Genomic DNA, 11,572 nt, shown 5'->3' on the forward strand with positions numbered 1-11,572 from the left:
CCTGTTGGGCTGATCTTGCGCATGCGCCAACCTTGCCAGGCTGGATTTAAGGTTGCCGCCAGCCGCTGGGAATTTAAAGGAGCCACACTGCCTCTCCGAAGTTGGTTTGAAGGCAAGCGCTGATTGTTTGTAGACGGCGCTTTGTCATGGGACCTGTGCGACTGGGAATATTGCTTTTCCTTTTGGCTGTGCACGGGGCTTGGGCTGGGATGCCGAAGGAGGAGGACGATGACACAGAACGCTTGCCCAGCAAATGCGAAGGTATTTGAAGAGGGTAGCCCCCTGTGGGCATCGCCCGGCCACACCTCCTTCTTCTAGGCCGGACATCCTGGACTGTATTGGGTGGGTCACCCGACCTCCTTGAAGGCTTGAGGGAGGTTCTGGTGGAGCTTGGCTGAATTTGGATGGGGTCAAGGAAGCGAACGTGTAGTGCCACCTCAAAGCTGCATCCAGAGAGCGCCTGCATTTTTTTGGCTGGCTTGGACACCCCCGCCAATGGATTGTGGGAATTGTAGTTCAGGGACCATCGGCCCTGGACTGCCAACTTTTAGAGCATCTTCAGTGCGTGTTTCCCCTCATGCCACCAGACCTTAATCTGCAGAGACTGCAGGAGCCGGGTGTGAGGCTCAGGCCTTGTGGACATCCGCTGCCCTACCCTAGCATAGACGCTCCCAAATTACAGGCCCCACGCTCCCCTGAGGGGGTTTGAGGGTGAGTAACTCAGCCTTTGAAGCTCATAAACAAAAGGAGGCCGCACAAGTAGGAGAGGTTCCCCATCCGGTGAGACTTTGCAGACGGTGCGTACTACATGGATTTTTCAGCAAGCAGCACCTTCCACAGCTGCACTAGTGTGGCGCCCATTTGAGAAAGGGGACTGGCCCTGATGTCCTAGTTTGCTGCCCTCCTGACTTGACGTTTCTTCCCTGGATTCTTTTTCTCTTCGCTTCACCCCCCCAAAACTGTATTTCAGTATCATGAAAGGCAGTCATGATAGTCTCATGACTTGGTCCTCATCTCTGTCTCCTTTCACCTCCGTGTCCCGCTCTTCTCCCCTGACTTGTTAATCTTTTAAAACAGACGTAATCACCTAATTGTATCAGTCCTTGCTTTAACACCTCTGCAGGCCTTCTATCGGTATACAGCCCACAGGCCTGGGCACAGTGGCTCACATCTGTAAACCCAGCACTTTGGAAGGCCAAGATGGGAGGATCACTTGAGCCCATGAGTTCAGGCCCAGCTTCACCATATCTTGTCATCCTTGGTTTATCTGTCCCAACTACACTGACAGAGACCTGTAGATAGAGATAATAGGTTTTTTTTTTTTTTTTTTTTTTTTTGAGGCAGAGTCTCGCTCTGTCGCCCTGGCTGGAGTGCAGTGGCCGGAACTCAGCTCACTGCAAGCTCCGCCTCCCGGGTTTATGCCATTCTCCTGCCTCAGCCTCCCGAGTAGCTGGGACTACAGGCGCCCGCCACCTCACCCGGCTAATTTTTGTATTTTTAGTAGAGACGAGGTTTCACCGTGTTAGCCAGGATGGTCTCGATCTCCTGACCTCGTGATCCACACGTCTAGGCCTCCCAAAGTGCTGGGATTACAGGCTTGAGCCACCGCGCCCGGCCGAGATAATAGGTTTTATTGCTATTGTTAGTATGCATACAGAAGGAGCTCAATAAATAACTGCAGGATAACAGTGAATACTTATACAGTACTCACTATGTGCCAGCCTTTATATATGTTGATTTATTTAATCCTCATCACACTCCTATGAGGGACATACTATTATCCCATTGTATTTATTATATACATATATATATATGTATGTATGTATTTTTTTTTTTCTTTTGAGACAGAGTCTCATGCTGTTACCCAGGCTGGAGTACAGTGGTGCAATCTCAGCTCACTGCAACCTCCGCCTCCCTGGTTTAAGCGATTCTCCTGCCTCAGCCTCCCAAGTAGCTGGGATTACAGGCGTCCACCACCATACCCAGCTAATTTTTGTAATTTTAGTAGAGACAGGGTATCACCATGTTGGCCAGGATGGTCTCAATCTCTTGGCCTCATGATCCACCTGCCTCGGCCTCCCAAAGTGTTGGAATTACAGGCATGAGTCACCACACCGGCCTATTTATTTTTAATATATTTTACTTTTTTTGAGATGGAGCCTTCCTTTGTTGCCTGGGCTGGAGTGTAGTGGTGGGATCTCAGCTCACTGCAACCTCCACCTCCTGGGTTCAAGTGATTCTCCTGCCTCAACCTCCCGACTAGCTATTACAGGTGTGCACCACCACACCTGGCTAGTTTTTTTATTTTTAGTAGAGATGGGGTTTCACCATGTTGGCCAGGCTGGTCTCGAACTCCTCAAGTGATCCGCCCATCTCAGCCTCCCAAAGTGCCGGGATTACAGGCGTGAGCCACCGCTCCTGGCCTATTATCCCATTTTAAAGATGAAGAAACCAAGGCACAGCAAGCAGGAAGATTGCCATACAGCTGCTAAATGGCTGAGCCAGGATTCCAGTCCAGCCAGTCTGGCTCCAGAGTCTGCACTTGTATGCTCTGCTGCCTCAGGTCATCTGCAGAATGAATGGCTGGTGTGTTTGTCTGTCTTTCACCTCCCCTGGACATTTCTCCTCCCCACCAGTGTGTAAGCTGCTGAGCACAGAGCTACAGGGGGAGCTGAGTCGCACCGGCCGATCTCGAGAGGTGCTGGAGCTGGGGCAGGTGCTGGACACAGGCAAGAGGAAGAGACACGTGCCTTACAGCGTTTCGTGAGTCCTTCATGCTCCTCCCTTTTCCAACCCCCAAGGGAGCTCTGGGAGTTCCTACAGCATCCAGGGAATCTTTGTTTCCTCTCTTTCCACAGAGAGACAAGGCTGGAAGAAGCCTTAGAGAATTTATGTGAGCAGATCCTGGACTACAGTGTTCACGCTGAGCGCAAGGGCTCACTGAGATATGCCAAGGTCAGACCCTTCCCCAGGGCAGGACCCCACTTCTCAGAAACAAAGATCTGTATCCCCTGAGGTCCTCCAGAGGTTATCTGCCCATCATTTCACCATCATGGGACTCACCTGTGAATCTCCAGCAGTTGACAAAACTGAAATGGCAGAAAGGGGAAAGGAGGGGAGGGGAGGGGTGGGGTGGTGGGCTGGGCTGATGCCAAATTCTTAATCTCTCAGGGTCAGAGTCAGACCATGGCAACACTGAAAGGCCTAGTGCAGAAGGGGGTGAAGGTGGATCTGGGGATCCCTCTGGAGCTGTGGGATGAGCCCAGCGTGGAGGTCACATACCTCAAGAAGCAGGTAGGATCAGATACTGCACCATCCAGGGAGGTGAGAAGGGAACCTGAGAGGGGAGCTAGGTTCTAGGGTTCGACTGTAGGGGGCATCTACCCCAAGCATGGGGAATGGGGCAGAGTGAGGACTGTGCCATTGATTCAAGTGGGGCCAGGACCGGTGGGGCACGGTGGCTCGGCTCACACCTGTAATCCCAGCAATTTAGGAGGCTGAGGCAGGTGGATCACCTGACGTCAGAAGTTCGAGACCAGCCTGGCCAACATGGTGAAACCCCGTCTTTAATAAAAACACAAAAATTAGCTGGGCGTGGTGGTGCACGCCTGTGATCCCAGCTACTCGGGAGGCTGAGGCAGGAGAATTACTTGAACCCAGGAGGTGGAGGTTGCAGTGAGCCGAGATCACACCATTGCACTCCAGCCTGGGCGATGGAGCAAGACTCCATCTCAAAACATACAAACAAACAAAAGAAGAAATCATAATGAGCTGGGTGAAGTGGCTCACAACTGTAATGCTAGCACTTTGTGAGTCCGAGGGAGAAGGAGTGCTTCATGCCAGAGTCCAAGACCAGCTTGTGCAACATAAGAGACCCTTCTCTACAAATAATAATTTTAAACAATTTCTTTTTTTTTTTCCGAGACAGAGTTTCGCTCTTATTGCCCAGGCTGGAGTGCGATGGCACCATCTCAGCTCACCGCAACTTCCACCTCCCGGGTTCAAGCAATTCTCCTGCTTCAGCCTCCTGAGTAGCTGGGATTACAGGTGCCTGCCACCACACCCGGCTAATGTTTTGTAATTTTAGTAGAGACGGGGTTTCATCATGTTGGCCAGGCTGGTCTCGAGCTCCTGATCTCTGGTGATTCGCCTGCCTTGGCCTCCCAAAGTGCTGGGATTACAGGCGTGAGCCATTGGGCCCTGCCTTAAGGAAAATTTTTAAAAAGTAATAATGGGCCACGTGCAATGGCTCACATACGTAATTCCAGCACTTTGGGAGGCAGAGGCAGGCGGATCACGACATCAGGGATTGAAGGCCATCCGGGCCAACACAGTGAAACCCCGTCTCTACTAAAAATACAAAAATCAACCGGGCGTGGTGGCGTGCATCTGTAGTGCCAGCTACTCGGGAGGCTGAGGCAGGAGAATTGCTTGAACCTGGGAGATGGAGGTTGCAGTGAGCTGAGATCCCACCACTGCAGTCCAGCCTGGGCGACAGAGCAAGACTCCATCTCAAAAAAAAAAAAAAAAAAGGTTGCTAATGATATCCACCATCACTTATCAAGCACCTACTGTGTCCCAGACTCTGGATCACATACTTTGCATCTGCAGCCTCATTTTACCCTCAACAACCTGATGTGGTAGGTGCAATTACCGTACATATTTTACAGCCAAGGAACTAAAACTCAAGAGTTTAATAACCTACTTGGCAGAGTAGGTGCTGGTAAATGTTTGTTGAATGAATGAGGATCGCACATCTAGTAGGCCAAGCTTAGCTTCCTGGCTACCTGCCTCTCCAAAATCAGTCAGGTTGAGGAGGGAGAGAAGACAGGAGGGATCCCAAATTCCTCCAGAGCAGATACTCTTCTGGCCCTTCTACTTGACCAGTGTGAGACCATGCTGGAGGAGTTTGAAGACGTTGTGGGAGACTGGTACTTCCACCATCAGGAACAGCCCCTACAAAATTTTCTCTGTGAAGGTCATGTGCTCCCAGCTGCTGAAACTGGTAAGCGTGGGGATTGAATTCTCTTGCCAAGCCATACCTCCCTTGCTTCCAGGACTAATATCTAAATTGTTTTCTGTCATCCAATCTAGCATGTCTACAGGAAACTTGGACTGGAAAGGAGATCACAGATGGGGAAGAGAAAACAGAAGGGGAGGAAGAGCAGGAGGAGGAGGAGGAGGAGGAAGAGGAGGAAGAGGAAGGGGGAGACAAGATGACCAAGACAGGGGGCCACCCCAAACTTGACCGAGAAGATCTTTGACCCTTGCCTTTGAGCCCCCAAGAGGGGAAGGGATCATGGAGAGCCCTCTGAAGTCTGTGCTCTCCCTGCTCCACAGCTTTCAGGGTGTGTTTGTGAGTGACTCCACCCAAGCTTGTAGCTGTTCTCTCCCATCTAACCTCAAGCAAGATCCTGGTGAAACAGCATAGCATGGTTTGCGGGGTGGAGGGTAGGGGTGGAGGTCCTGCTCCTACAGATGAACTCCATCCAGCTCCTTAATTGGCAGGTGTATGTGCTGACAGTACTGAAAGCTTTCCTCTTTAACTGATCCCCACCCCCACCCAGAGGTCAGCAGTGGCACTGGAGCTGTGGGCTTTGGGAAAGTCACTTAGCTCCTTAAAGTCTGTTTTTAGACCCTTCCAAGGAAGAGGCCAGAACGGACATTCTCTGTGATCTATATACACTGCCTGCATCCAGAAGGCTACACACCAGCAAACCGTGAAGGAGAATGGGACACTGGGTCATGGCCTGGAGTTGCTGATAAGGTCGGTGGGGTAGATACTTGGTCTACTTCAGATCAATGTCACCGAGAGCTCACCATATAGTTTCATAGGTGCTAAATTTTCTATATTGCTATTAAACTTTTTTCTTTTTTTCTAAAAACTAGCTGGGCCCAAAGTTTCAAACAGCAGGGCACACATAGCTTAGCTAGCTGGTGGATGAGGCAGCATCCAGAATGGCTGCTGTCTTGTTAAGCTGAAGTTGCAGCTTGAGCAACATAGTGAAACCCCACCTCTATACACACACACACAAATTAAGACGACTGCAGGGCTGGTGGTGCAGCACCTGTAGTCCCAGTTACTACAGAGGTGGAGATGGGAGGATCACTTGAGTCCAAAAGATCAAGACCAGCCTGGAGGCTGGTCGAGGTGACTCACACCTGTTATCCCAGCACTTTGGGAGGCCGAAGCAGGCGGATCACCTGAGGTTAGGAGTTCGAGAGCAGCCTGGCCAACAATAGAGAAACCTCGTCTCTACTAAAAATACAAAAATTGGCCGGGCATGGTGGTGGGCGCCTGTAATCCCAGTTACTCGGGAGGCTGAGACAGGAGAATCGCTTGAACCCAGGAGGCGGAGGTTGCAGTGAGCTGAGATCGCGCCACTGCACTCCAGCCTGGGTGACAGGGTAAGACTCCCATCTCAAAAAAAAATTTAGAGGGGCGTGCACGCCTGTGTTCCCAGCACTTCGGGAGGCCGAAGCAGGAGGATCGCTAGAACCCAGGGGTTCAAGGCTAGGGAGAGCTATGATGGTGTCCCTACACTCTAGCCTGGGCGACAGGGAGAGACTTTGTCTCAAAAGAAAAAAAGACCAGGCGCAGTGGCTCACACCCGTAATCCTAGCACTTTAGGAGACCAAGGCTGGAGGATCGCTGGAGCCCAGGAGTTCCAGACCAGTCCCGGCAACAGAACTTAGACCCTGTCTCTACAAAAAAAAAAAAAGAAAGAAAAAATAGAAACCTTAGCTGGGCTTGGTGGTGCGCGCCTGTGGTCCAAATACTGGGGGGGGGCTGAGACGGGAGGATCACATGAACCTAGGAGGTCGAGGTTGCAGTGAGGTCTGATCGCGCCACTGCACTCCAGCCTGGACAACTGAGCATGACCCTTCCTCAGAGCTAATGGCGCTTCATAATTCTGCAGTCCAAGGAAGCTTCTGGGATCGCGGGGCGGGAGGCTGGAGTCCAAATGGCCTCCCGTGGCAGACGGTAAAGGCGCCGGAACTACAGCTACCTCCGCGGCGCCGTTTCGGCCGCCATATCTGGGTGCACGGGAACTCGCAGAGGACAAACTCCCACGCGCGTTTTCGATTTCTGCGCTTTCCTCGAGTGAGGCAAGACTTAGCAGAGGCCCAAGGTAGAGCGCGGCTAGGATTCTATAGAGGGGAATACAAAGGATAGCCTTAGGAGGGTGACGGGCAAGGACGTAAGTACCGCTAGAGGAACGGGTCAGGGGCAGAGGACGCCGAGGGAGGGGCGGGCCCAAGTGTGAGGGGAGGCTGGGCGATACCATCTTGGGCAGGGGTCGAGGGTGATACCAACTTAATAGGAGGCGGGTGGCAGAGAACCGAGGCTTAGTGGCAGTGGCGGGGCCGGGCTCGGGTTGGGGATCGCAGAGGGATAGGACGGTCGCCCACTGCTCCATTTCCTTTCTTCCCAGCCCGTCCCTCCCTGCCAGGAGCAGCCTCATGCGGACGGAGCCATTGCGCGGGGCGTCCCCTCTGCTGGTGCCCGGCAACCCCTACTCCGTGGTGGTTCTGCTGCAGGGCTACGCGGAGCCCGAGGGGGTGGGTGACGCTGTGCGCGCCGACGGCTCCGTAACCCTGGTCCTACCCCAGACCCGGGGTCCGGCCTCCAGCCACCGAAAGTCCCCGCGCTGTAGTGGCGGCGCAGAGGCCGCCCTGGAGGAGGCGGCCCGTGGCCCCATCCTGGTGGACACCGGGGGCCCCTGGGCTCGGGAGGCGCTGCTGAGGGCGCTGGCGGGGCAGGGCGTGGCCCCGGGAGACGTGACGCTGGTGGTGGGGACCCATGGGCACTCGGATCACATCGGGAACTTGGGGCTGTTCCCAGGCGCGGCTCTGCTGGTCTCCCACGACTTCTGCCTCCCCGGAGGCCGCTACCTGCCCCACGGGCTGGGTGAGGGGCAGCCCCTGCGCCTGGGCCCGGGGCTCGAGGTGTGGGCCACGCCGGGCCACGGGGGCCAGCGCGACGTGAGCGTGGTGGTGGCCGGCACGGCTCTGGGCATCGTAGTGGTGGCGGGGGATGTGTTTGAGCGAGATGGGGACGAGGATTCGTGGCAGGCGCTGAGTGAAGACCCCGCAGCCCAGGAGCGGAGCCGGAAGAGAGTCCTGGTCGTTGCCGACGTGGTCGTACCTGGTCACGGGCCCCCCTTTCGAGTGCTCAGGGAAGCCTCGCAGACCGAGACGGAGGGTGGAGGGAACAGCCAGCAGGAGCTGGTGGTCGGAGACGAGGAGCCCGCCCTGCACTGATCAGCCCGGAGAGGGACTGGACTCTTGTAAGCCCTAACAGCGAGGAGTTGCAGGAGACAAAGTCAGAGCGGTCAAGGGTGGGAGCTTCCAGCCCTTCCAGGAGGCTAGTTTTCCAGTGAGGACAGAGTGCACCTGACACTGCCATCACATCGTCAGTATCACTGCCTATCTCTGCCACCAAACAAAGATCAAAGGACGGGCTCAGCTCCCTGTACATTCTCCCTGGGCCTCAGTAAAATGGGAGAAGGTTCCTGGGAGGGGTCTCCAAAATAAAAATGGAAACTGCATTGAAAATCATAGTGCCCTAATGTAAATGTGAAGCATTGATGGTGATAATCGTGCAAACATGGTAATCTGCAAATGCAGCAGGGGCATACTTTGGCCAGTTGCCCCTTTCTTATAGGATGGAGGTTGCTGAGAAAAGGTGCAGGGCATAGAGATGACCCCTTAGTCACCTGACTTACGTATTTGTTCATATTTTTTTGTCACACAGGCTGGAGTGCAATGGTGCAATCATAGCTCACTGCAGCCTCCAGCTCAAGCCATCCTTCTGCCTCAGACTCCCAAGTAGCTGGGACTACAGGCAAGTGCCACTATGCCCTGCTACTTTTTTTTTTTTTTTTTTTTTTTTTGAGGTGAAGTCTTGCTGTCTCTCAGGCTGGAGTGCAGTGGCATGAACTCTGCTCACTGCAAGCTCCGCCTCCCGGGTTCACGCCATTCTCCTGCTTCAGCCTCCGGAGTAGCTGGGACTACAGGCGCCCACCACCATACCTGGCTCATTTCTTTTTTTTTCTTTTTTTTTTTTTTGAGGCGGAGTCTTGCTCTGTCGCCCAGGCTGGAGTGCAGTGGCTCGATCTTGGCTCACTGCAAGCTCCGCCTCCCGGGTTCATGCCATTCTCCTGCCTCAGCCTCCCGAGTAGCTGGGACTACAGGTGCCTGCCACCACGCCCAGCTAATTTTTTGTATTTTTAGTAGAGATGGGGTTTCACCTTGTTAGCCAGGATAGTCTTGATCTCCTGACCTCGTGATCCACCCACCTCAGCCTCCCAAAGTGCTGGGATTACAGGCTTGAGCCACCGCACCCAGCCATTTTTTTTGTATTTTTAATAGAGACGAGGTTTCACCGTGTTAGCCAGGATGGATTTTTTTATTTTTATTTTTTTGAGACACAGTTTCACTCTGTCCCCACAGGCTGCAGTGCAATAGCGCAATACTGCACTGCAGAGTGCACTGCAACCTCCGCCTCCTGGGTTCAAGTGATTCTTATGCCTTAGCCTTCCCAGCAGCTGGGATTACAGGCTCACACTACCATGTCCAGCTAATTTTTATATGTTTAATAGAGAAAGGGTCTTACCATGTTGGCCAGGCTGGTCTCAAACTCCTGGCCTCAGGTGATCTGCCCACTTCAGCCTCCCAAAGTGCTGGGGTTATAGGTATGAACCACCATGCCTGGCCATCAGCTAATTTTTTTTTTCATTTTTTTTCAGAAATGGTCTCACTGTGTTGCCCAGGCTGGTCTCGAACTCCTGATCTCAAGAGATCCCACCTTCTCGGGCCCCCTGCATTTTTTTTGAGACAGTTTTGCTCTTGTTGCCCAGGCTGGAGTGCAATGGTGCAATCTCGGCTCACTGCAACCTCCCCCTCCCCAGTTCAAGGGATTCTCCTGCCTCAGCGTCCCGAGTAGCTGGGATTACAGGCACCCACCACCAGGCCCAGCTAATTTTTTGTATTTTTAGTAGAGACGGGGTTTCACTATGTTGGCCAGGCTGGTCTCAAATCTCAAACTGCTGACCTCAGGCAATCCACCCTCCTCAGCCTCCCAAAGTGCTGGGATTACAGGCGTGAGCCACGGAGCCCAGCCCTGCCCCTGCCTTTATTCACTAATTCTTCATTCAGTGGATACTTAACCCCTGCAGTGTCTCAGGCACTGCCTAAGTTATGGGATACAACCAAGAGCCAGCTGGACAAACTCCCTGTCCCTCGTGGAGATCACATTCTATATAGGAGACAGACAAATAACAGCAATAATAGTAGCAAATCAAATAATTACAGGTGGTTGTTAGTGATGTGAAAAAAAAAAAAAGCAGAGTAAGGAAGGAATGAGAGAGTGGGCTCTTTTATTTAGGGTGTCAGGAAAAGTCTTCGTGAGGAGATGATGTTTGTTCAGAAAACCAAATGAGTAGAAAGCCAGCCATGTGTGGATCTGGGAGAAGGTCATTCCAGGCTCAGGAACAGCAGGTATAAAAGCCCTGAGACAAGACAGCTTGACTCACTGGAGCGTCAAGAAGACCCGTGGTAGGACTGGGTGTGGTGATTCACACCCATAATCCCAGCACATTGGGAGGCTGAGGAGGGAGGATCACTTAAGCCCAGGAGTTCAAGACCGGCCTAGGCAGCATAGTGAGACCTCATCTCTATAGAAAATTTAAAAATTAGCCAGGTGTGGTGCCTGCCTGTAGTCTCAGCTACTCAGGAAGCTGAGGTGGAGGCTCACTTGATCAGGCTACAGTGAGTTGTGATCTTAGCGCTCCACTTCAGTCTGGACAACACAGCAAGACCCTATTTCTAAAATTAAAAAAAAAAAAAATAGGCTGGCACAGTGACTCACACCTGCAATCCCAGCACTTTGGGAGGCTGAGGTGAGCAGATCACTTGAGGTCAGGAGTTCCAGACCAGCCTGGCCAACATGGTGAAACCATGTCTCTACTAAAAATACACACACACACACACACAAACACACATACACACACACACTAGCTGGGCGTGGTGGCGGGTGTCTGTAATCCCAGCTACTTGGGAGGTTGAGACAGGAGAATCATTTGAACCCAGGAGGCAGAGATTGCAGTGAGCCGAGATCACACCACTGCACTCCAGCCTGTGCAACACAGCAAGACCCTGCTTTCTCAAAATACATAAATAAATACATAGCTGGGCTTGGTGGCATGTGCCTGTAGTCCCAGCTACAGGCTGGGGCATCCATGTACTCCCATGCTCCAGGAGGCTGAGGTCCTTGTCCACAGACTGACTTCAGATTTGGGTATCCTCATGCAATATATAGTTCTACGATCCTCAGCATGTTTTTGTTGTTGTTGTTTGTTTGTTTGTTTTTTGAGACAGAGTCTTGCTCTGTCACCCAGGCTGGTGTGCAGTGGCATGATCTCGGCTCACTGCAACCTCTGCCTCCCGAGCTCAAGTGATTCTCCTGCCTCAGCCTCCTGAGTAGCTGGGATTACAGGCACACGCCACCACACCCAGCTAATTTTCTGTAGTTTTAGTAGAGATGGGGTTTTACCTTGTTGGCCAGGCT

The 11,572-nt window shown here is 52.7% G+C and overlaps 2 protein-coding genes across 5 annotated transcripts; both read left to right on the forward strand.

Moving 5' to 3' along the window:
* The first annotated feature begins 8 nt into the window (after nt 1-8).
* CNPY4 (canopy FGF signaling regulator 4) lies at nt 9-5,888 on the forward strand. The gene is made up of 6 exons (XM_033192018.1): nt 9-261; nt 2,637-2,763; nt 2,859-2,955; nt 3,172-3,294; nt 4,888-5,005; nt 5,095-5,888. Exons 1-6 carry the CDS (start codon nt 147-149, stop codon nt 5,262-5,264), a joined length of 750 nt encoding a protein of 249 aa, XP_033047909.1. The 5' UTR covers nt 9-146; the 3' UTR covers nt 5,265-5,888.
* Nucleotides 5,889-6,781: 893 nt separating this feature from the next.
* MBLAC1 (metallo-beta-lactamase domain containing 1) lies at nt 6,782-8,562 on the forward strand. Of its 4 annotated transcripts, none has more exons than XM_033192016.1 (2): nt 6,782-7,202; nt 7,437-8,562. In XM_033192016.1, the coding sequence occupies exon 2, from the start codon at nt 7,465-7,467 to the stop codon at nt 8,263-8,265; it is 801 nt and encodes a 266-aa protein (XP_033047907.1). In that variant the 5' UTR covers nt 6,782-7,202; nt 7,437-7,464; the 3' UTR covers nt 8,266-8,562. The 4 variants fall into 4 exon arrangements, with proteins under 4 accessions (XP_033047907.1, XP_033047906.1, XP_033047905.1 ...); XM_033192015.1 differs by having other exon boundaries at nt 6,782-7,133; XM_033192014.1 differs by having other exon boundaries at nt 6,783-7,133; nt 7,455-8,562.
* Nucleotides 8,563-11,572: the final 3,010 nt, after the last annotated feature.

Source organism: Trachypithecus francoisi, unplaced genomic scaffold (assembly GCF_009764315.1).
Source record: "Trachypithecus francoisi isolate TF-2019V2 unplaced genomic scaffold, Tfra_2.0 Lachesis_group4, whole genome shotgun sequence".
In the NCBI taxonomy this organism is placed as follows: domain Eukaryota; kingdom Metazoa; phylum Chordata; class Mammalia; order Primates; family Cercopithecidae; genus Trachypithecus; species Trachypithecus francoisi.

What these genes read in the sequence shown, in the direction of transcription:
- CNPY4 (XM_033192018.1), top strand. Translation starts at nt 147, where the DNA reads ATGGGACCTGTGCGACTGGGAATATTGCTTTTCCTTTTGGCTGTGCAC. An exon ending in CTTGCCCAGCAAATGCGAAG is followed by an intron (nt 262 to 2,636) that starts GTATTTGAAGAG and finishes CCTCCCCACCAG; the next exon opens with TGTGTAAGCTGCTGAGCACA. An exon ending in GCTCACTGAGATATGCCAAG is followed by an intron (nt 2,956 to 3,171) that starts GTCAGACCCTTC and finishes TTAATCTCTCAG; the next exon opens with GGTCAGAGTCAGACCATGGC.
- MBLAC1 (XM_033192016.1), top strand. Translation starts at nt 7,465, where the DNA reads ATGCGGACGGAGCCATTGCGCGGGGCGTCCCCTCTGCTGGTGCCCGGC.